This window comes from Laetiporus sulphureus, assembly GCF_001632365.1.
Source record: "Laetiporus sulphureus 93-53 unplaced genomic scaffold LAESUscaffold_32, whole genome shotgun sequence".
Classification (NCBI taxonomy): domain Eukaryota; kingdom Fungi; phylum Basidiomycota; class Agaricomycetes; order Polyporales; family Laetiporaceae; genus Laetiporus; species Laetiporus sulphureus.
In genome coordinates, this window is record NW_024468541.1 from 232,193 (window position 1) to 250,940 (window position 18,748).

Here is an 18,748-nt window from a genome sequence, read left to right on the forward strand (position 1 = left end):
GAACAGTGAAAGGTGCAGCAAAGGGAAGTGTCGCCAAGCAGCCCAGTGCCAACGCGAGGAAACCCATCTCGTCTCTATTCTGGCTCCACGAAGTATCGTGCCAGCCAGCCAGGCAACACTCCTGCCATGTATCTACGGTAGTGTTATATACCTCGACGAGGGAATCCATGCTGCCCTAGCTATCCCCGTCCTTGGGTTCACATCAATAATCTGTACTCGGGGCCCCACGGGCAAAAACATTGCCCGACACGCCGACAAGGACGACTTGATCAAAAGCGTCCAATATTCGAGCCCGGCATTCGCGTGATCTGCGTAATTTCACCGAGTAAATTCCTTGCAGACCGTGTGGGGTTCGCGGGGAAACTCACCTCATGACGGGAGCCTGTGAGATTCACCGAGTCTAGTAAATGGCTTTATTTCTGCGCAGGCGCGCAAGAGAAGGCGCATTGCCTATATCATGATGCAGTGCTCTGTCGGAAAATAGAATGTCGTAAGTGCCTGTAACTTCGATATGGAGTCGGTCATCGTCTTCGACTCGGAGAAACCTGAGTTCGCTCCCATGTGTTTCCTGCATGTACAGCGTGGCCTCCGTGGGTTTCGTGAGGAATAAAGCTCACGTATTTCGACTATTGAGTCGCTATACGTTGATAGCGAGCTTTGTCATGGGCATCTTCAAGACAAGGAGCAGTGCAAATGGTCGACGAAAAGCAGGTAAGGAATTTGATCGCAAGCTCCGCCATCAATTCCGCCTGATGGCATACGAATGTGTTGATCACCAACTTTCCGGGAACTTACGACAATCAAGCGATATGACAGGCTCAGCATAGAAAATAAGCTTAGCGAACAGAGTTACAAGACCGGATGCACGTTGTACGCTACGAGAGACATCGAGAAAATAGGATACACAGCAGTGACACGGACAGCGAACCACCAGCATATCGAGAAACGACGCACAACACCAAGCAAAGGCTTAGCTGAGCTGTGCGACACTCCCCCCGCTCACAGGGCCGCTCACACCGTCCATCGGCGTCCCCACAGAGACCTCGCTCACCCTCGTGCCATGCCCACTCGCCGCCAACGCCGCCTGCGCCTGTGTCGCCGTCGCAACGACGCTCGCGGGCGTCGCGGCCCCTCCACCCAGTTTCGCCAACTCGTTCCGTACATTCTCCAGCATATTCCTAAGCCCAACACGCTCGCTCACCAGTGCCGCACGCGCGCTCTCGAGGCTCCGTCGCTCGTCCTCGAGCAGCTCCTCTAGCTCCTCGAACTGCGCCATCTTCAGCTCGAGCTTTGTCAGCGTCAGCTTGATGACCGTCGCGAGCGTCGCCCGGATCTGCGTGTCCTCCGCATCCGCAAGCGTGTTTGCGGCCTTGGCAGACGACTTGAGCGCAAGAGCAGCCGCGCGGACGACCTTCGAGTGCGGGATGGACGGAGTCGGTTTTGACGGTGCGGTCTCGGAGTCCACGGCCATAGCGTCTGAGGACTCCTGGGAAACGACACCCTCATTTGCCGTCTCTGTACCCGAATGTGAAGGCGCACCCTCCTTCTGCGTGTCCTCGTCCATGCGTTCGTCACCTGTTTTCTCAGCGGCTGCCTGCTGCTCAGCCTCGGCCAATTTTTCCCCTGCCTTCTGTTCCCCGTTTGCCTCCTCCTTCTTGTCGATGTCAGCGAGCACATGAAGGGCAGTCTTCGCCGCCTCTGCTGCCACACCCGGGTTGATTACACCTGCCAGGAACGCCACGACACTCATGACAGGGTTGTCCGCCTGCTCGAACGGTATCCGCGCGTATCTCAGCGGGCCCAAGTCGCCTTCCGTAGTAACATATTCGTCTTCAATCGGGAGCTGCAGGAACTTGCGAATGCACTGCTGCGCCGTCCTCGTCGCCACATGCTCCTCGATTGCAGACCAGTCATCGTCGTACATCTCCACACCTTCGAGCAGCCGCAGGATCTCCTGGTCTGTCCAGTCGTCGTCCGCTCCAGTCCCGCTGCCGTGGTGTAACCCACTCGCGGTGGACGCCGCGGTAAGCTTGACAAAATCACCGCTGAACATAGTAGATGGGAACCGTCCATCCAGGTAGCAAGGAGGACACAGCTCAAAATCTTTGGTTTTCAGCGAGTGATACCGCTCGAATGTACAGTCGACGCCACAAGTATCGCAGTTGTACCTCACATTGCGAGCCGCTCCGTGGGCTCCTTCCGTACCATTCGCGAGCGCATGGGCTTCACCGTCGGACACCGGCCGTGAAGACTTGGCCGTTGTTTGATAGATAGAAGAACGCAGTTCGACCGATGCAGGCGTAGCACTTGGTGCCGGTTTTGGCGCACCATTTATGGCAGGGCCTGTAGGAGGTTCTCGTGGACGTGTTCCCGGGTGCAAAGACTGTAGTCCGCGAGGTGTGTCAAGGATAACACGGAAGTGGCCTGTAAATGGCGGCGCCAAAGCGGCAGGTCGTTGGTCGGGGTCGATCTGAGGTCACCAGCGGTCCATAAGTATGCCATTTAAGAGGTGGACACACACACCTGATAGTTAATGAGACCCCACTGTTCAAGGAACGCGTGAACACGCATGATGGCACACACGTCCCCCGCCAAATTCCTGCGACACGCCGTAACAGTAAGGTACTCCGATGGCCGGAGACGATACGTGTTGATCATGAAGTCGCGGTAATCTTTGTATACGGACGGTGTCTTTGAACGGTGTCTTGAGTTGAAGAACTCGGGCAGCGCGCGCCGCTCGATAGGGTGAACCTTCGACATGTCAAACCATGCGGCGTACGAAGGTATGATAACCTCGTGTGTTTGCGCAGCGAGGTACTTTCGAGCCTGTTCTTCTAGTCGGAGCCTCGCGGCCTCGAGCTGAGCAGGGTCCTCTTCGTCATTCTCGTCCGCCGACTCGCCCTCTTCCTCTGCGCCATCTCCTCCCTCCGCCATTGATACGTCGCCTCCGTCCTCTCCTCCTTCGCCCTCACCCTCGGCCTTCAGCAGCCTGACAGGCACTGCAGATGCAGGCTCGCTAGGCGGCGCGCTGGCGTCTGTAGGGGGCAAGTTGCCAATGTCGCCTCCTTGAATGGGCTCGAGTTCACTCCTCTTTCCTGCGGCATTGTCGGGATCCACAGCCACAGCACCTTGGGCCTGTTGTGGCACGGTCAGCTTGATTCTCTTCGCGTCAGGGCTGCTCGGCGAGGGAGACGCAGTGCGTTTTGGCGAAGACATGTCGCGTCGATACACGTCGTGTCTGAGTACAGTTGTCTGCAATAAATTCGAGACGAGGCAGGCTTAGTTCGAGATGTACCAATCAGTGCGTAGACTGAAGCAGAGGAAATCTGAGTGCAGTTGCCTAAAGAAGCAGGGTTACGGGACTGCCGACTTGAAGGAAGACCAACGAGCTTGTCCTAAGCGCCTACAGGGCCTTAGGTAAGCAGTTAGTCACGTGCTATGCGGCGGTTAAGAAAAGAAATTGTGGCCACGCACCGTCGCCCGCGGCCGCAGTGACCTTGCGACCCGGCCACAAGCATCTCCTCGTGCTGTACATCGTCCAGCGGTATGGTTTATGTCTGAAGTTGTTATTTAACTATAATACTTTCTTCCCAGGTCGTCCCGCGAGATCTGTCCGTTGGACCGCGGTCGACGCTGAATGGCCACATGGCTGCTCAGGACGCCATGGCTATGCTTATCGCGTCCCCGGTTTCGTTGGGACTGTCTGGCGTTGTCTACCGGCAGTAATACCTGGTCGTCTAACCTGCTCTCGAAGCATTACTTCAGCACTCCTTCGCTCTCTGAAGAGTCACCCGCTATGCTCGAGATGAAGCGGACATCCTATCCGAACACACCTCTGGATACCTCGTTATTCGAAGACACCACCGCTGATTACTGTACCGAGCTTTCGGAATGTGAACAAGGCGCTGACTCTGTCTGGCTCCCTGCGAACGCTTCCGACCTACTGTCGGCACTCGTGCGCGAGGCCAGATTCGACGACGCGAACCGAGTGCTTGCAGAGCTCAAGGAGATGGGCCAGTATGTGCAGCCTTCCTCTCTGTATTTAAAATTTGCTTTGCATGCCCTACAGCAAGAATACAAAGACCCCCGTGACCGACTGACTGCGTTCACAAAGTGGTGGGATTTGATACCGGACGCATCATCTCACGACTCGGTCTCTTCTAGCATCTTTAAAGTCCAAGATGCTTTACTACATGACTCTATACCCGATCTTCCGGTCTTGACGCAGTTCGCCATCTCCAGTGCACAGAAGGGCTATGCTACCGCTATCAGCTCTCAGCTGGTGTCTCTACTCATCGCATATGCCTCTCCTGCCATCAGCTCGGTATTTATGAGCACCTTGCACGACAGTGCCGCGAAGGCTCTGCAAAAGGCAATTGCGTCTGTTCCTGCCGACATCGCCGATCGCGTCGAAATCGAACACGCAGCGGTTATGGAAGACTGGTATAGCAACGCTGTCATTAGCCACTGCATAGCTGCGCGAACAGACCATGCAGTCCAGCTGTTACAGACCGCGCGCAAGCGCCAGGTCTCTATCACTCCACGGGCATACAACACAGCGTCGCGCAAGCTGAAGGAGATGCTAGACACGCGAAACTTATCGATCGTCGAGAGTCTCCGCGCAACGGCCGAAAAGCCTCTTCACGAAATCCGAACCAGACAAGCTCGCTTCAACCCCCACTACGCGCCGCCCACCGAGCTCCCAACGAGCATACCAGAGGGAGCCACCGTCGACCTCGCCGCAGCGCTACGCATCATCCGCAAAAGCCTCCGTCCCTCGCGCTACCCCTCCCCCGCCGCGCTCGCGATCTTCATGACCGTCTACAAAGCCACTGGGCGCACACTCGCCCTCCGCATCCTCCGCACGCGCTCCTACCGGACCTTCCCGACGACCTCCATGTGGGCGCTCGCCGAAATGCTCTACCACCTCCGCCGCGACGAGAACTTGCTCCTGATAAACGTATTCACGCACCACTTCCACTTCGTCGCCGTGCCGAGGCGGATGTGGAAATATCCTAGGCGGGCGGCCAGTCGTATGAAAAAGGACGGGAACGTCCCCAGAGAATCTCTGCCGCTGCTTCCCTCACAGCCATTGCAGCAGAAATTGTGGCCGTCGACGCACCACACCGCGCTTGTGTGGCGCGCCGTGGCGGAGATTATGTCGACTCCGATCGCGCTCGAAGGGCTCTATCGGGAGTTGCTGGAGCAAGTGGACACTGCACAGCGCGCGGCTGCTCTCCCCTCTCAGCGCACCACTGACGACATAGAAAGCGATCCGCAACGCCCGGCTGACGCTCCCCTGGGGACAGGCGAAAGCCAGGATATACCAAGCAGCGAGCAGGCCTACCCCTCGCCCATTGCCCCCTCGTCCATGTACGACTCCGCGCACTTCAACGTCTTTATCCAGGCGTTCGGCGCGCGGTTCGGCCCATCGCGCGCCGCGCAGGTGATCTCGGACATGTACCGCCTCGGCATCAAGCCCGGCATCGAGAGCCTCACGACGCTTGCCGCAGTGTTCGCGCGCTTCGGCGACCTCTGGAAACTCACGAGCCTCCTCGACCGCATGGAAGCGGGCGAGGGCTCTGCACGTTCGAGCCAGACGCTCCCGCAGCCGAATATCGTCACGTACACCGCGATCATCTCATGGTTGCTCAAGACGGGACGCTACAGAGATGCGTCGGTGATCGCGCTTCGGATGAAGGCGAGGCTGGACTATCAGCCCGGTATGAACCCCCTCACGGATGCAGCCCTAGCCAATTTGGACCTCGCGCTCCAGTTCAGCTCCCTCAAGCAAGATGACCCAAGAGACAATGTCGTCCTACCGCAACTGCAAGTGTTGTCTGCTTGAACTCGCTCCATGGCACTGCACCAACGTCGTTGCAATCCGATACCTTTGTCTTACCGCTTGGCACGGCTCGCTGCTTCCCGGGTTCTGACAGCATGGCCACCAGATATTGTTACCGGAAACCATGCGACGTGCATTCATTAGTCTTACCGCAGGGCATGTCCCCGGGGGGGGGGGGGTTGTTCCGATATCAGGATGCCGTGGAAGCGGGAGGCCAGGGCACTGGAGAGCGGCATGCACCGGAGGCGATAAGAACCCGTCTGAGAGCGCTTATGGGTGGTGGAATCATTACCGTTTTCGCTCTCACGAGGAAGGGGGTTCGCAGCGTGTTGCGGGCTGCACGCTGGACGCGGTATTCAAACGTCAAACGAACGGAGAGCGAATTAACGGGGCGCTCCGATGGCTTGACATCGCTTTAAACGAGATAGCTCAGACGTCCGTCGTCCGTAGGTTTGCTGGAGATACAGCCTAGCGGGGTAGAATGCTGTTTTCGGGAGCTGCTCATGTAAGCTTACCACCACGCACGTATCGCGCTCGTCGCAATTCGTATAATATACAGGGTCCATGTCTATTCGTGAAATTCATGCATCCCATTCCTGCAGCCACACTGGGTTGCTACTGATGCTCCACTGCGACAGCATCGAGCCCTGGGTGTCGGTGACCGTGCACGGCAGCAAATGTCTGTGCCACGGGAATAGCTCGTGTGAGTCATGTTCCTCGCCGGGGGTGACGGTTGACGACTTGCTGTCCCTCGTACCCCCCGCGATCGCCTCCGGGATGTCCTCGATATCCTCGGTATTCTCCGAGATGCGCGGCGTGGACACCGTGAGCTGCTGGCGCTCCGTAGCCAGTGCCCGGATGCTCAGAAGGAGATGTGAGCCCTAAGGGGAGAACGTGTCACAGTGTGCGGGTGGGAGATGTATGGAGGGGGGATGACGTACGGAGTAAGAAAAAATCGCGCCGACCCATCTGAGGAGGATCAGAGTTAATTTTCGCCGCCAACGCTGCGCATGAACCGAGAGACGTACACAGCGGAGATGTTGGCGAGCGTCGTGTTGTCCTTATAAGGAGCGACCGTGCAGATCGTGATTGCGACTATGCCCATAGCATGCTCATTATTTACTGTGACACCGTGACGAGGGATCTGTCTACTCGCCAAGTACTCTGAGCCACGACCCGTCAGTCTAGCGACGCAGTGCGAAAATGCATGCTGCTGGTACGTACATTAGATAATAGGCCGTGCCATCGCGCCATAGGCGCACCGCGAGCGACATTTTGCGCAGTGGGCGGTATGACCAAAATTTGATGCACATTAATATAAATAACATAGCTATGCTCGCAATCAGCATTCAGCGCATGAAGACCCTTCAGAAACCGCGCACTTTCGAATACTAGTACTGGGACCCTGTTGCAGTTGGCACCTTCAGCGAAAAGCTGCAATGCGCATTTTGGGGGGGTCGCACTTACCAGCATGCGTTCCAAAACTTTGGCGTCTCAGGATAGAAACAGCCCCTTATCGGCCAATCGGAAGGGTACGGTTGTATTTTGGCGTAGAATTGTCGGTACGCGAGGCCGTTGATGATTCCTATGCACTGCTGGCTGAGTGAATGGTCTGCGTGTCTGTGCGGTCGAGGTATGGGCATACCAAAACTTCGCCTGATGCAGCCGCGTTTCAACGTCTAATGGGTGGCATTCGAAGGGGACTTATAGGCTCACCAAAAAACGCCGCGCAGAGAAGCGAGAGCACTAGGGAATCGGTCAGATTATGAGCCCCGGTCAAATTATCTCTGTTGTGCTACCTCTGGGGCTGCCGCCGTATAGGGCATATGTTCGTAGTACCAAACTCGTCTCAACACACAAGACGAGTGTCGTGAGTGCTCTAAAACATATCAGGATTTTAATGATTGTTCATTGAAGCATTATACACAACTTACGCCGTATTGAAGAGCATGGCAGGCTTGCAGCTAGATGACAATGCAATCTTATTAGTATAAATTATGTTCCCGAAGCAAATATTCGCGTACTACAGAGGAAGGATTTCGACGCAGAGAAACCTTGAACAACGTATCTCAGCGATATTTGCGGAACACTGGATGGCGTCTTACATTTGAATGAGCATCCCGAGATACCGAGGGATTAGAAAGAGGAACATTGGTAGGTTAAGTGTGGATCTAACAAGGTGGTAAAGTTGCTTTAATGGCTCTTATCGTCCGCATGACATGAAAATCCTGACCTCCAGATGAGCGTATACTATAGAAATGAGAGGTGAATATCTGAGCGGACGACAAAGTGTAATTACGTGCCTCTTGCTCGAATGATTCTACAAAATCATACAATAGCCAGCACAAAGAGGCCGCTGCGGATTCGCGACGTTGATGTCTTGCTTCTATGATGCATATAATTTCCTTACCTGCGTGACATTTCCGGGAATGATCAAGTTCCACGAGTTCCACTAGAGTCTCTCCAAATGTTGACATGGAGATTGACGGACGTGCCGCACGCCTTGGATGTCTCAGTTATGCAGGAACTTGAAGAACGGACACGGATACATCGAACGGAGGAGACGATGGTAAAGGGCGAGGCGGAGGGCAGGAGCATGGTCACCGTTCAATTGGCTCGCTAGCATATATGTCGGCAGGTTGACAGCTGCATACGGTTCTTCCTGGTAGTAGTAAGCCATAATCAGATAAATGGAATCGTACGTAATACACGATCAGTCGCTAGAAGTCCACACTGCATGGCGATAATATCAAACTGCTTGGAAGCCGACGTCGCGGACGCGTCTTTCATGCCTGAAGAGGGCGAGGCCCATGGTGCATGCGGCCAGCTTTGCGCCTAGAGGGACCATCAAATTGATCGGAACACCACCAAAACAGGAAAGTGTGCAAGTTCGTCACGGGTGGCTGAAAGGCTCCTCAACCAAGGAGGGCTGCGAAGTCATCCATCAGGAAAACTCAAATCGGCTTGTGGCTCGAGAACCTGCTTTTTGACTTGTTCTCGCTGGTTATGGCTTGTACAAACCAACAAGCACATGACAAGAAGCCCTAATCCAGAAAAAAGTTCAAAACAAGAAGGTTCTGAGGCTATCTCTCACTCGCTGTCTTTTCTGGCGACATCAAGCGGATAAAAGTATCATAAGCCGGATTTGAGTTTTCATGATGAGTCGTGCCATCCCAGAATAGCGCTGGGAGTCGAAACGAGTCCGGAACCACTTCAATGCTCTGATTCTGCCTTCTTTTTCTCCGACATTATCCTTTCAAAAATTAGTTGGAAGCATACCCTCTTTGATCTGTCAGATTTAGAGCACCGACCAGACTGCTACGGCTTTCCAACATCAATGAAGACGTCCACTCAAGATCATTCTTATTCCTACTGCTGCCTTTGAAATTATCCTCATGATGTACAGCCTGCTGGTGGTGCGGATTTCAATAGAAAGAGCCATTTACGTAAACCAAGTCCAGATGCCAGCATGAATCAGGGGTAGCTGTCAAACGAAATGATTACTCACAGATACATATGTTGCATTCACAAAGTGAAAATCCGCGGCCGAGAATAGTCACGCTATATATACACGCTCATTTCATACAAACACCTGCTGCATTCCATACGTCTCCTAGGATGTCACACAACTCGAGCATTCCGTGTATGTGGGACAGGTATAGTGTGTACTCGGGCGCTAGACCGATAATAGGCGTCCATGCATGGGTATACTGTGTGAGCTGTGGTGGGTATAGTAATGTCTGAACAATAGTGTATCAAGTCCGCATGCGCCTCACACGTTGAATCGCTGCTCGATGCTCTGCGTGCTCGCCGCCATCATCCCATGCGGCGATTGCAGCGCGTCCAGTCTCCACTCGCCCCTCAGCCGTTGATAGATCGCCTTGAACGCCGACACCGCGCCCTTCTCCAGCACGAGCCCAATCGCCGTCTCATATCCACATGCCCTGTCCATCCTGAACCGCGACTGCCCGAACGAGCTCGCGTGCGGCGACATCGGCGTTTGCGACAGCCGCGGCGTCATACCCGGCTGTGGGAAGCCGCTTGCGCCTGGGCCAGCGACCGACGAGAACTCAACGCGGAAGCGCACCTGCTTGGATCCATCCTGCCCGTCCTCCGCACGGCACTTGAGCACATGCCAGCCGTGCGCTTCGTCCAGCACCGCGAGCACGCCAAATTGCTCCAGCAGCCGCATCGTCTCGATGCGCGTCGTAAGCACGTCGTTGACCGAGTACAGCATGTACGTCTGCACCTTCCAATGGAACAAGTTCGAGAACCAGCCCTTGAACTCGCCGACCACGGGCGAGCCGATGAACGACGCGGGAGGAGACATGGGCCCGGGCGACCCGACAATGGAGAACGTCGACCTCTTCTGCAGAATCGGAGTTCCGTGGAGATCCAACGCCGGAGCTATAAGACATTAAATCATGCAATATACACTCTGGCGGATAATACTTACGGCGATTCTTCCTTTCCCTCTTCGTGTACTCCTTGCTGCTAGTAGGCTCATTGAAGAAGACAACGTTGCCGAGTTCCTTCGCCAACGGCACAGATTGGCCGAAGCCGAGACCGCCATGGCCGTTAACAGCATCCGCATGAGCATGTCTGCGAGCAGGAGCAGCCGCATTCCAGTTCTCTTTGTTCTCCGCTTCCGCCTTGCCATCCGAGATATCGATGTTGCGCATTGGCGCGTCCTCAGAAATGTCCATCGGCTCGTCGACGCGCTCATGGGCAGACGGGCTTTGCACCTGCGCGCGTGTTGCATTCCACGAGGCCACCTGCATATTCACCATGTTCGCGTACTGGTTCATCGTCTTCTGCAATTCAACATCCGGCACCCTCGGGGCAGTAATCATTGGAAGTATCGGAGTGGCCGTAGCCGGGACAGGAACGGGGGCATGTATGACTCCGGGGGAGAGGGACGGAGCTGCCATAGAACCTCGATAGCCGCCACGAGAAGGAGCCCTCATACCTGAAGAAGCAGACGGGACGTTGAACGTAGCAGGAGGCGGAGCGGAGCCCCGACGTGTGGGCAGAGGTGGGATTCCGCGTTGTTGATACGACGTAAAGATGCTTTGGGACTGTCCCTGAGCGGAGTGTCCTGGTACGGAGAACGGCTGCACGAACGCACGGTTCGCATCCACTTGGAATGCGCTGGGGGTCGAGAACGTGGACCGTCCCGCAGTGATCCTCGTGTCCACGGATGGAGAGATAAATGCAGAAGTCGGCCGAGGCCTCTGTGGGCGCGGACCAATAGGAGACGGAGGGTGTGCCCTGGCAGGTGCCTTATCCATGGCTATGTCGGTGGAAATGACAAGAGTGTTAGGAGACGGGCTTCGCGAAGGAGGCACTGGCGCTGCGCGGTTAGAGCGTAGATACTGGTGCTGTGGTACGGCTGGGATGTTGAGGTCTTGGGGCTCGAGATGTGCAACCTTCTTTGACCGGGGTGCAGCATACTGCTTTGTGACGACCTTGCCGCTCGCGCTGAGAACTTCATCGATGTCCATGAGGATGCCATGCTCCTCCATTGCCTTCTCACGATGCTTCTGGAGGAGGAAATAGAAGGCTTTCGCTAGCGTGCCCTGCCCCGCCGGGCTCAAAAGATCGGCCCTGATGCCCTCGATGTCAGCGTGGCGTCCCCAAATCACGCACAGCGATTCAAATAAATCACGGTCGATGTGTAGCGCCGATGGAAGGGGCTTTGCCAACTCCGAGACAGGCGGCGCAGGCACGTATGTAATCCCCGGCGTCTGGCCTTCGAGCCAGGGATGCGACAGAATTTCTGCCATCTACGGACAAGTCCCCGATCAGTTTCGTGAGGAATAATAACCAAAGCGGGATCTACTCGCCGTGATACGCTTCGAGACGTCGACCACGAGCATCCGAAACAAAAGATCCTTGGCCAGAGGGTCGATAAATGCTGGCATCTCGTACTTGCCGATCTTGACCTTGCTCAGCAGAGTCCTGACGTTCTTATCGTCGAAGGGAAGTCGCCCAGTCAGAAGCGCGAACAAGATCACACCGCAGCTCCAGATGTCGGTCGCCGTGCCGCAGTACTTGTGCCCGTTGACGATCTCAGGGCTGGCATAGTGAGGGCTGCCACAACTAGTGTCCAGTTGGAGAGAAGGAGGAGCGAAGGCAGCCATTCCCCAGTCAGCAATCTTGATGAGAGGTGGATTCAAAGAGTGTATGAGGATGTTCTCCGGCTTAAGATCGCGGTGGATGATAGAGAACGTGTGCGCATAGTTGAGCCCATAGACAATCTGCTTGAAGTATGCCAGAGCCTCGAGTGGAGGAAGCTTGCCACGATTGACCAGAAAGTCGAACAGTTCGCCGCCTTCCACATATTCCAGAATCAGGTACAGTTCCTTCTCGCCTTCGTAGACGTCATAAATGCGCATAATATTCGGATGATTCATGAGCTTCATCATGATAATCTCCCTGTCGATTCCGAGGCGCTGCTTGTCCGACTTTGCCTGGGCGGTGAGCGAGGCACGGGAGTTCACAAAGGGAGCTAGAGGCAGGATCTTGACTGCGGCAAGCTGGCCAGTCCGTCGGTGCTTCGCGATCTTGACATGCCCGCTTGCGCCCTTGCCGACGCATTCGCCGATGATCCAGGGTCCAACATACTTCGCGTCGTCCGGGTAGTCAAAAGCACCGGTTCCCGCCGCAGCCTTTTCTTTCTGCCATCTGGTCCCCAACGGCGTATGATACTTGATGGGCGGCGCGCGGGGTGGGCTCTCGGGAGCAGATGCGGGCATGATGACTGTGCAGAACTAGAGAAATTCGCGACAAACCCAGAAAAAATTACGGAAACAGTAGGATATAGAATGTGAGCGTTGTCGTTCTGTCGTTGTCGGCCAGCACCAAGACAGCAGATGGAAGGGGGGAGGAGCCGCCGTGGTGGTTGGCGTCGAACGCGAACTTGAACAAAGGCGGTGGCTGGCATCCAAACAACGTGTCAACGGCTTGTCACATCACGTGGCACTCTTGACATCGGAATGAACGACCGAGCGTCCTAAGCAGCCCCAAAGGCATCCCTCGCCAAATAATGGATTTGGATGGCCTTGCACCAAAGGGCTTGAACAACATGTATGGGAAAAGGAGCCTCCAAAGATGATGTATGCAACAATGTTTCTCACCATGACTGCGCGAGATTCGTTAACGATCACGGGGATCCAGGGGAACGCCTTGCACGTCAGATTGCTTCATCAGAAAACATGAGAGCGGTTGCAATGCAGTCGTCTTGGCTTTTCCTAGGTAACGTCGTTGCAACTCATTATCAACCTGACCATAGGCTCAGTAAAATTATACAATGTCCACGTCCGTTAAAATACGCAAAGATGCCGGTCAATATAGCGGCGACTCTTCCGGATGCGGTTTTTGCTGTACGATAATGTCAATGAGATATGAATGTTCTAGAAGGACATATATAGATATAAAGGCTTACTGCGAAGGGATATGGTGTAGAAAATGTTACCGCGCCATGAGACACGGTAAGATATCGAAGTGGGTATCATTCGAAATGAAGGAATGCCAGTGAAAGCAGAAGGTTTGCGCAAGACACGCAAAGCGTTATACAAGAATGACTGCTAGTAGCAATGCCATGAGAATAATTATGAGGATTATGATGCACCATCCAGATTTCGTTTCTGGTAGGATTATCGTTTGCTGATAAATCAAACGCTCCGAACATGTGTGGTTGGGATGGAAAACTGACCTTCCGTTTGACGAATGAATTTCTTGATTCTATGCATAGCGTTATCCAGCTTAGCGCCTGAATGGTCGACTCCGCGTTCGAGGTCATCAAGCATTCTGTCGTCAGACGTAAACGAAGCCGGAGCTAGCAGTCAGTGTCATGACCGAAGGGATAAATTCGCCAAACTAACTCCATGTGTTCACCGATCTCGCGGCCCATCAGACCTGCTTGCTCATGCAATGTGCTCACCGTCCCAGCAATATTGTCCATCGTCTGATCCTGGTGACGAACCATCATCTAATTCACCAAAGAATCACACGTATCAGTAAAATTAGCGATTTTGCAATTGCAGAAGAAGCTATACTTCTTGTTCCTGTCTCGCCCACTCAGCCTGATCGTCACCGCCAGGTGCGGGAGAAGAAATTCGGCTGCCATTGCGAGATAGACTTGGAGATATTCCAATTTTAGACCGCGGCCTTGGACGCGTCTCAGTCTGATCAGACTCCACTTCCGCCCTCATGGTCTGTCATGAAGAACATGAATATTACATCGAAGTCAGCAAATCATCCTGTCCGCTCGTGATTGTTGTGTAAACGTGATCACGCACATCAATCTCCCGTCGTACATGGCTAACATATTTTCTGCGCTCCATGACCTCTGCTTCCTCTAGACCGAACATGCGCGCTCCAGTCGATTCGACGATCCTACATTACGAACGTTAGTGCATAAAAGAAGGAGATAACTACGATGGCGGAGAAGGCCTATGAACACACTGACTTGACGCTCTCTTCCAGGTCCTCCAAGTCGGCTCCAAGTGCCGCAAGCGTTGCCTTGAGCTGTCAAGACAATAACAAACGTCCAACGGTCAATTAAGTATAGAGCTTCTGATGCATAAATTACCTCGTTCCTCGCCCAAACTAGCTCCTCACTATCCTCCTTGGCGGTGCTGCGTATCCGCAGGAACGAGGCACGCAGTGTGGCGGCGGTCTGAAGTGAGGCTTGAATGTCTTGCTGAACAGCATTGTACGGATCGGTAGACATAATAGAAGTGCGCCTTGGCAGTGAGCCGCGCCCAAGTCAATATGATCAAGTTGTAGGTCAATGGCGGTCGGTGCAGTCGGTGCAGTCGATGCACGAGATTGTCAGATCCAGCTACAATAGATGAATCCTTTCCAGCCCCCTTGACAGATGATGTTTGCCTCGATTGAAATCGCTCGGTGGAATGTGTTGTGTGTGGGCAGATCTAAGCAGACTATACCACCAGTGCCAGACTCGTTGCAAGTGACATTGCTATAGTTAGGCGCCCATACCACTTCCGTCTCGTGCAGCACGTGGTCGTGAGGTTGTGACAATACACGCGCAGAGGTCACCCATGATGCGTCACGCGTCACGATGAGCATACACCTTGCTGTGCACGTAGAACTCTGGCTGTGCACATCACCTCGCCGTTGTCAGCGACGACGATTGTTTGCGAAGAGGCTAGGACACACTTAGGCAAGAACTGAACACTAGACCACGCAGCGTCGCCGCGGCAATTCACATCAATCAGCTATCTTGTGAGTGAATGCAGATGGTGGTCTCTCATTCCTTCCAAACATGATCATCGCTGGCAGACGTTGTCGTTGCTAACGACGACCTGCTTCTTTGCGCCGTATGTATGCGGGCTTTTGAAAGCGTTCCGCGTCGCTCTGACGGTTCCGGCGCGATGACTGCATCACGCAGTGACAAAGCGTAACTCACCGACCAGTCATCGGCGGGACCGCTTAATTTAGCAATAGACCGTGAGTACAGTCATTCCTCCGTGTGCATTAATTCTACTCAGCCTCGTGCTCACTTCTCTGCTGACAATGGCCACCATCGCGACTTGGTGTGAGTCAACCATGTGTCTTCCGTTTCATATCTGACCGCCAAACCAGATAATAACCAATACTCCACTTGGAATAGGACAAGGCGACTCCACGCACAGCCGTATCTCGCTCGCACGGACACATCCACCTCACGCAGGGCTGCTGAGATGGCACAGCAGATGGCAGCGGCCCAGGACGCAGTCGTTCTCAACATGGGCAATCCCAATGGGCTAGATGCAAACAAGGAGAAGACGTCTGACACCCTCTTTGGCCCCAACATCGGCATTGTCAGTGGTGGGCCCGAATGGACGGAGAGACACGAGAAGAGCAGCGATGAGCTGACTCCGGAGATCATCAAGAACTGGATTGCCAGAAGCAAGGAGGTGCGTGTGCTAGCTGTTCGGTATGGTGCCTGTCCTCTGACTGCGTCTGCAGGGCTTCCCGACGACGACGACGCTGCAGGCGCTCGTCAATCTTAAGCGACCCACGCTCCGACTGACGCCATTCGAGGACGCTCCCTCAGATGATCCCGACCACGCTGACTCGCAACACCACCACGGACTTGAATTCGAATACGACTGCGATGCGCCTAAGTGCGGGATCAGCGTCAACGTACTCCTAAGTCCGCGCCACCATCTAGCGGGCAAGGCCGACGCAAGCGGGCTGTACAAGTTCCTCGTTTACGAGTCTGTTGTCGACGGTGGCTTCGGCAAGGTCTTGAAGCACGAGGACGGCGCGACGCTGGAGCTCGGAAGGTTCGAGCTGTGTGCCGACGATCCCGAGAAGGATACCGCGGCGGAGTCATCGGTGGCTGTGGACGCGGAGGGGCAGCAGGCGCCGGAGGACAATCACACGAAGCGGCTGCGGTTCACACACTTCAACTTCCGGAAGCGCAGTCAGAACCGGAATGTGGCCGGCCCTGCCCTAGCTGTGGTCGATGCGGAGACGCATGCCACAGAAGGGGAGGAGAGCGATTCGCAAACGGCAAGTAGGAGGGAGGAGCCCGATGTTGGCGTGCGGGTGACTATCCGATTGGCTGCGCTGGACGGCGAAGGACATGAGTTGCCGTCTGTGAACGAGCAGGTCACTTACCTGCACATCGTCCGCTATGGTCCTCCCCCTGTGTCCTTAGATGGACAAGTCATCGAAGACAATCGTCCCTGGGTCGTCAAAGTTGTGAAGCGTGAGGCCACTGTCAGTGAACGAAGTGCTTATATTCTCGCGAGATACACACTCATACACCATTTAGATTGGTCCACACACGTTCCATCTGCATGAGATTTACGGCCTCTCCGCTAACTCAACCACTCCGTCGCAGCCTGTACCTACCTCACCCACCTCCGCAGAACAGCACGTCTACCCTCCCGTTCCCCCGCCCGGCACGACACAGGAGGAAGAACCCTCGTCTGAGTGTCTTCTCTGTCTCTCCTCCCCGCGTGAGGTTGTCCTTCTGCCATGCCGCCACCTGGTTGCCTGTAGGGAATGTGCACTCAACATGATCGAGTTTGGTGCGGGCGGCACGATCGTGCAACAGGACAACGAGCCCAGTGCCACCACGGGTCCGGATGACACCGCGGGCGATGGCACTAACGTACCCACGTCCACCTCCGACGGCGCGCTGCCTGGCTCGGAGGCGGTCGCTGCGCCTCCCGTACCGCGACGTAAGCGCAAGGCGAAGGGGTGGTTCTGCCCAGTGTGTCGTCAACGTAAGCTTAGCTGGTGCTGCCTGCTTGCTCGCGTGCTGATGACCATTATCTAGCATACACATCGATGCTCCGAATTACCACCGTGCCGCCCTCGAAAGAAGACGAGATGCGCGACTCAATGTCCACGGATGTGCATGTAGAGAGAGTGCCCGCGTCTCCGCCTGCACAGAGCGTCCGCGGGAGCCTTACTGCGTCGTTCCCCCGCCCTGGTGCCCTCCTCCGTGCGTTCGGTCGTTCCAGCGCACAGCAGCCAGATGTGGAGAGGGGCCAGGTGCAGGCTTAGATATTCATGACCGCGTTGCTCCTCATTGTCATCGACTCGGCCGACATTCTTCTACTGGTGCCCTTTCACCCCACCCTGAATTGTGTAATCTTACATCCCCAGTGCTTGGATTCCTCTTCATTACCGTCGTCTGTGTACTGTTGCTTTTTGTGCCTTCTGCTGATATGCTACGGGTGGACTCTGTTGTACTATGACTTCCACTGTCGCATGTAAGAAATGTCGTTGTTCATCATCGCGTGGCTTCAGGAACAACAAACTCATATACCAGGAATGCAGAAGGTTCGTATATTTAGCTGAACTAGCAAACGGCACGATCAACGAAGATGTTGAGTCGACAAGACGGCCTCGTAAAGAAATCAGGTTTCTGAAAGGTAACTCACCGACGAACCACGCAAAATATCCAGTTGACGACGCAGCGAGGTTGCCGAAGAGATAGGCGGCCAAGCGCCTGTGCATTGATACAGCATGGAAGAGCTTCGCAGTGGTAAGTCATATGCATGCGATAAGTGGCTGTACAGGTATGAAAGTAAATACGAGCGAAAGCAGATGGAAAGCGAATTATGCGATGAGCTTGACAACACCACCCGCCTCCTTAATCTTGCGCCTGAAGATATAATCACGGTGAGATGACACAAATTAAGATGTCTACAGCAATACGCACTCGGCCTTCTTTGACACGAATCGTGCCTTCACAATAAAAGGGAGCTTGGGCAATCTGGTCCATAGGTTGACCGCAATGATCTTCAAGGCAGAAATTCTTCACTCACTGTCCGTTACCCAACACCTTGCCGTACCCATGACGGAGCGTGTCAATGACAGGCACGACCTCCGAGTTCTCCGTCAAGCCCTCCTTCTCCTCTGCAGGCACAAGCGTCCAGAGCTTGTCCACGTTGACAATCGGGCGCCATTGAAGATTGCGCGTAAGGTGGAAGCGGCGCATACCAACCTTACCGAAGTAACCAGGATGGTACTTATCAAAGTTGGTTCTGCGCGAACATTGGGAAACGTTTGAATCGCTGAGAACTGCAGGACGCACCGGTGGTGGTGCTGGCCACCAGCGAGACCGCGACCTCCGGGATGTTTGCGGTGCTTGCCTACACGTCCATGACCTGCAGATACGTGGCCACGGTGCTTGCGAGTGTTGGAGAACCGTGTAGGCATTTTCTGGTGCGAGACCGTGCGTCAGCATCATCCTAACGGAGCCCGATGCATCCAATGTCATATCCCCGGATCTCCCCACAATTCGACATCCCACCGAAAGCTCCTCTTCCGTACATTCCACTGGATGCATCAGGGCGTCCATAGCAGCAGCAAACTCACCTTGAGGAGGTGTCGAGTTGGCGATACACAGTCAGTTGCCCTTACCAAAGT

The 18,748-nt window shown here is 54.7% G+C and overlaps 9 protein-coding genes across 9 annotated transcripts; 3 read left to right on the forward strand and 6 right to left on the reverse strand.

Annotated features, from left to right (window-relative positions):
• Positions 1-400: 400 nt before the first annotated feature.
• Positions 401-898, forward strand: LAESUDRAFT_297281 (uncharacterized protein). Its single transcript, XM_040901877.1, has one exon. The coding sequence runs from the start codon at positions 573-575 to the stop codon at positions 825-827; it is 255 nt and encodes an 84-aa protein (XP_040762226.1). The 5' UTR covers positions 401-572; the 3' UTR covers positions 828-898.
• On the reverse strand, positions 857-3,370 carry LAESUDRAFT_751121 (Smarcc1 protein). Its single transcript, XM_040911647.1, has 2 exons — positions 2,524-3,370; positions 857-2,470 (listed from the first exon to the last, which is right to left on the reverse strand). The coding sequence occupies exons 1-2, from the start codon at positions 3,214-3,216 to the stop codon at positions 971-973; spliced, it is 2,193 nt and encodes a 730-aa protein (XP_040762227.1). The 5' UTR covers positions 3,217-3,370; the 3' UTR covers positions 857-970.
• A 116-nt stretch (positions 3,371-3,486) lies between these two features.
• On the forward strand, positions 3,487-6,111 carry LAESUDRAFT_727967 (uncharacterized protein). The gene is made up of 2 exons (XM_040909331.1): positions 3,487-3,544; positions 3,595-6,111. The coding sequence occupies exon 2, from the start codon at positions 3,638-3,640 to the stop codon at positions 5,846-5,848; it is 2,211 nt and encodes a 736-aa protein (XP_040762228.1). The 5' UTR covers positions 3,487-3,544; positions 3,595-3,637; the 3' UTR covers positions 5,849-6,111.
• On the reverse strand, positions 6,039-7,997 carry LAESUDRAFT_785347 (uncharacterized protein; the record flags this gene model as incomplete). Its single annotated transcript, XM_040913878.1, has 11 exons — positions 6,039-6,726; positions 6,787-6,814; positions 6,874-7,029; positions 7,070-7,175; positions 7,228-7,250; positions 7,313-7,501; positions 7,562-7,591; positions 7,704-7,724; positions 7,780-7,809; positions 7,870-7,899; positions 7,951-7,997. 11 exons carry the CDS (start codon positions 7,995-7,997, stop codon positions 6,427-6,429), a joined length of 960 nt encoding a protein of 319 aa, XP_040762229.1. The 3' UTR covers positions 6,039-6,426.
• A 1,388-nt stretch (positions 7,998-9,385) lies between these two features.
• Positions 9,386-12,961, reverse strand: LAESUDRAFT_703498 (Pkinase-domain-containing protein). Its single transcript, XM_040906522.1, has 3 exons — positions 11,692-12,961; positions 10,302-11,631; positions 9,386-10,252 (listed from the first exon to the last, which is right to left on the reverse strand). The coding sequence occupies exons 1-3, from the start codon at positions 12,601-12,603 to the stop codon at positions 9,618-9,620; spliced, it is 2,877 nt and encodes a 958-aa protein (XP_040762230.1). The 5' UTR covers positions 12,604-12,961; the 3' UTR covers positions 9,386-9,617.
• A 52-nt stretch (positions 12,962-13,013) lies between these two features.
• On the reverse strand, positions 13,014-14,816 carry LAESUDRAFT_727969 (uncharacterized protein). The gene is made up of 8 exons (XM_040909332.1): positions 14,442-14,816; positions 14,319-14,377; positions 14,149-14,245; positions 13,906-14,064; positions 13,732-13,838; positions 13,563-13,657; positions 13,293-13,494; positions 13,014-13,228 (listed from the first exon to the last, which is right to left on the reverse strand). Exons 1-7 carry the CDS (start codon positions 14,580-14,582, stop codon positions 13,418-13,420), a joined length of 735 nt encoding a protein of 244 aa, XP_040762231.1. The 5' UTR covers positions 14,583-14,816; the 3' UTR covers positions 13,014-13,228; positions 13,293-13,417.
• Positions 14,817-14,956: 140 nt separating this feature from the next.
• Positions 14,957-17,503, forward strand: LAESUDRAFT_682687 (uncharacterized protein). The gene is made up of 7 exons (XM_040905798.1): positions 14,957-15,097; positions 15,155-15,192; positions 15,264-15,410; positions 15,458-15,771; positions 15,824-16,582; positions 16,638-17,094; positions 17,148-17,503. Exons 3-7 carry the CDS (start codon positions 15,389-15,391, stop codon positions 17,375-17,377), a joined length of 1,782 nt encoding a protein of 593 aa, XP_040762232.1. The 5' UTR covers positions 14,957-15,097; positions 15,155-15,192; positions 15,264-15,388; the 3' UTR covers positions 17,378-17,503.
• LAESUDRAFT_297530 (uncharacterized protein) lies at positions 17,367-18,022 on the reverse strand. Its single transcript, XM_040901878.1, has one exon. The coding sequence runs from the start codon at positions 17,831-17,833 to the stop codon at positions 17,498-17,500; it is 336 nt and encodes a 111-aa protein (XP_040762233.1). The 5' UTR covers positions 17,834-18,022; the 3' UTR covers positions 17,367-17,497.
• Positions 17,640-18,747, reverse strand: LAESUDRAFT_727971 (60S ribosomal protein L27a). Its single transcript, XM_040909333.1, has 5 exons — positions 18,698-18,747; positions 18,414-18,541; positions 18,145-18,363; positions 18,039-18,092; positions 17,640-17,981 (listed from the first exon to the last, which is right to left on the reverse strand). The coding sequence occupies exons 2-5, from the start codon at positions 18,536-18,538 to the stop codon at positions 17,936-17,938; spliced, it is 444 nt and encodes a 147-aa protein (XP_040762234.1). The 5' UTR covers positions 18,539-18,541; positions 18,698-18,747; the 3' UTR covers positions 17,640-17,935.
• Between the last annotated feature and the right edge of the window lies 1 nt (position 18,748).

Excerpts from the sequence above, each read along its gene's own strand:
- LAESUDRAFT_297281 (XM_040901877.1), top strand. The coding sequence starts at position 573 with ATGTACAGCGTGGCCTCCGTGGGTTTCGTGAGGAATAAAGCTCACGTA.
- LAESUDRAFT_751121 (XM_040911647.1), bottom strand. The coding sequence starts at position 3,216 with ATGTCTTCGCCAAAACGCACTGCGTCTCCCTCGCCGAGCAGCCCTGAC. Across the intron at positions 2,471-2,523 it reads GGGGTCTCATTAACTATCAG|ATCGACCCCGACCAACGACC; the intron begins GTGTGTGTGTCC and ends TGGTGACCTCAG.
- LAESUDRAFT_727967 (XM_040909331.1), top strand. The coding sequence starts at position 3,638 with ATGGCCACATGGCTGCTCAGGACGCCATGGCTATGCTTATCGCGTCCC.
- LAESUDRAFT_703498 (XM_040906522.1), bottom strand. The coding sequence starts at position 12,603 with ATGCCCGCATCTGCTCCCGAGAGCCCACCCCGCGCGCCGCCCATCAAG. Across the intron at positions 11,632-11,691 it reads ACGTCTCGAAGCGTATCACG|ATGGCAGAAATTCTGTCGCA; the intron begins GCGAGTAGATCC and ends ACTTGTCCGTAG. Across the intron at positions 10,253-10,301 it reads GAGGGAAAGGAAGAATCGCC|CTCCGGCGTTGGATCTCCAC; the intron begins GTAAGTATTATC and ends AATGTCTTATAG.
- LAESUDRAFT_727969 (XM_040909332.1), bottom strand. The coding sequence starts at position 14,582 with ATGTCTACCGATCCGTACAATGCTGTTCAGCAAGACATTCAAGCCTCA. Across the intron at positions 14,065-14,148 it reads ATGTACGACGGGAGATTGAT|ACCATGAGGGCGGAAGTGGA; the intron begins GTGCGTGATCAC and ends TCTTCATGACAG. Across the intron at positions 13,658-13,731 it reads GAGATCGGTGAACACATGGA|AATGCTTGATGACCTCGAAC; the intron begins GTTAGTTTGGCG and ends GTCTGACGACAG.
- LAESUDRAFT_682687 (XM_040905798.1), top strand. The coding sequence starts at position 15,389 with ATGGCCACCATCGCGACTTGGT. Across the intron at positions 15,411-15,457 it reads GGCCACCATCGCGACTTGGT|ATAATAACCAATACTCCACT; the intron begins GTGAGTCAACCA and ends CCGCCAAACCAG. Across the intron at positions 17,095-17,147 it reads CTGCCCAGTGTGTCGTCAAC|CATACACATCGATGCTCCGA; the intron begins GTAAGCTTAGCT and ends ACCATTATCTAG.
- LAESUDRAFT_297530 (XM_040901878.1), bottom strand. The coding sequence starts at position 17,833 with ATGCACAGGCGCTTGGCCGCCTATCTCTTCGGCAACCTCGCTGCGTCG.
- LAESUDRAFT_727971 (XM_040909333.1), bottom strand. The coding sequence starts at position 18,538 with ATGCCTACACGGTTCTCCAACACTCGCAAGCACCGTGGCCACGTATCT. Across the intron at positions 18,364-18,413 it reads GGTGGCCAGCACCACCACCG|AACCAACTTTGATAAGTACC; the intron begins GTGCGTCCTGCA and ends ATGTTCGCGCAG. Across the intron at positions 18,093-18,144 it reads AAGGTGTTGGGTAACGGACA|ATTGCCCAAGCTCCCTTTTA; the intron begins GTGAGTGAAGAA and ends CCTATGGACCAG.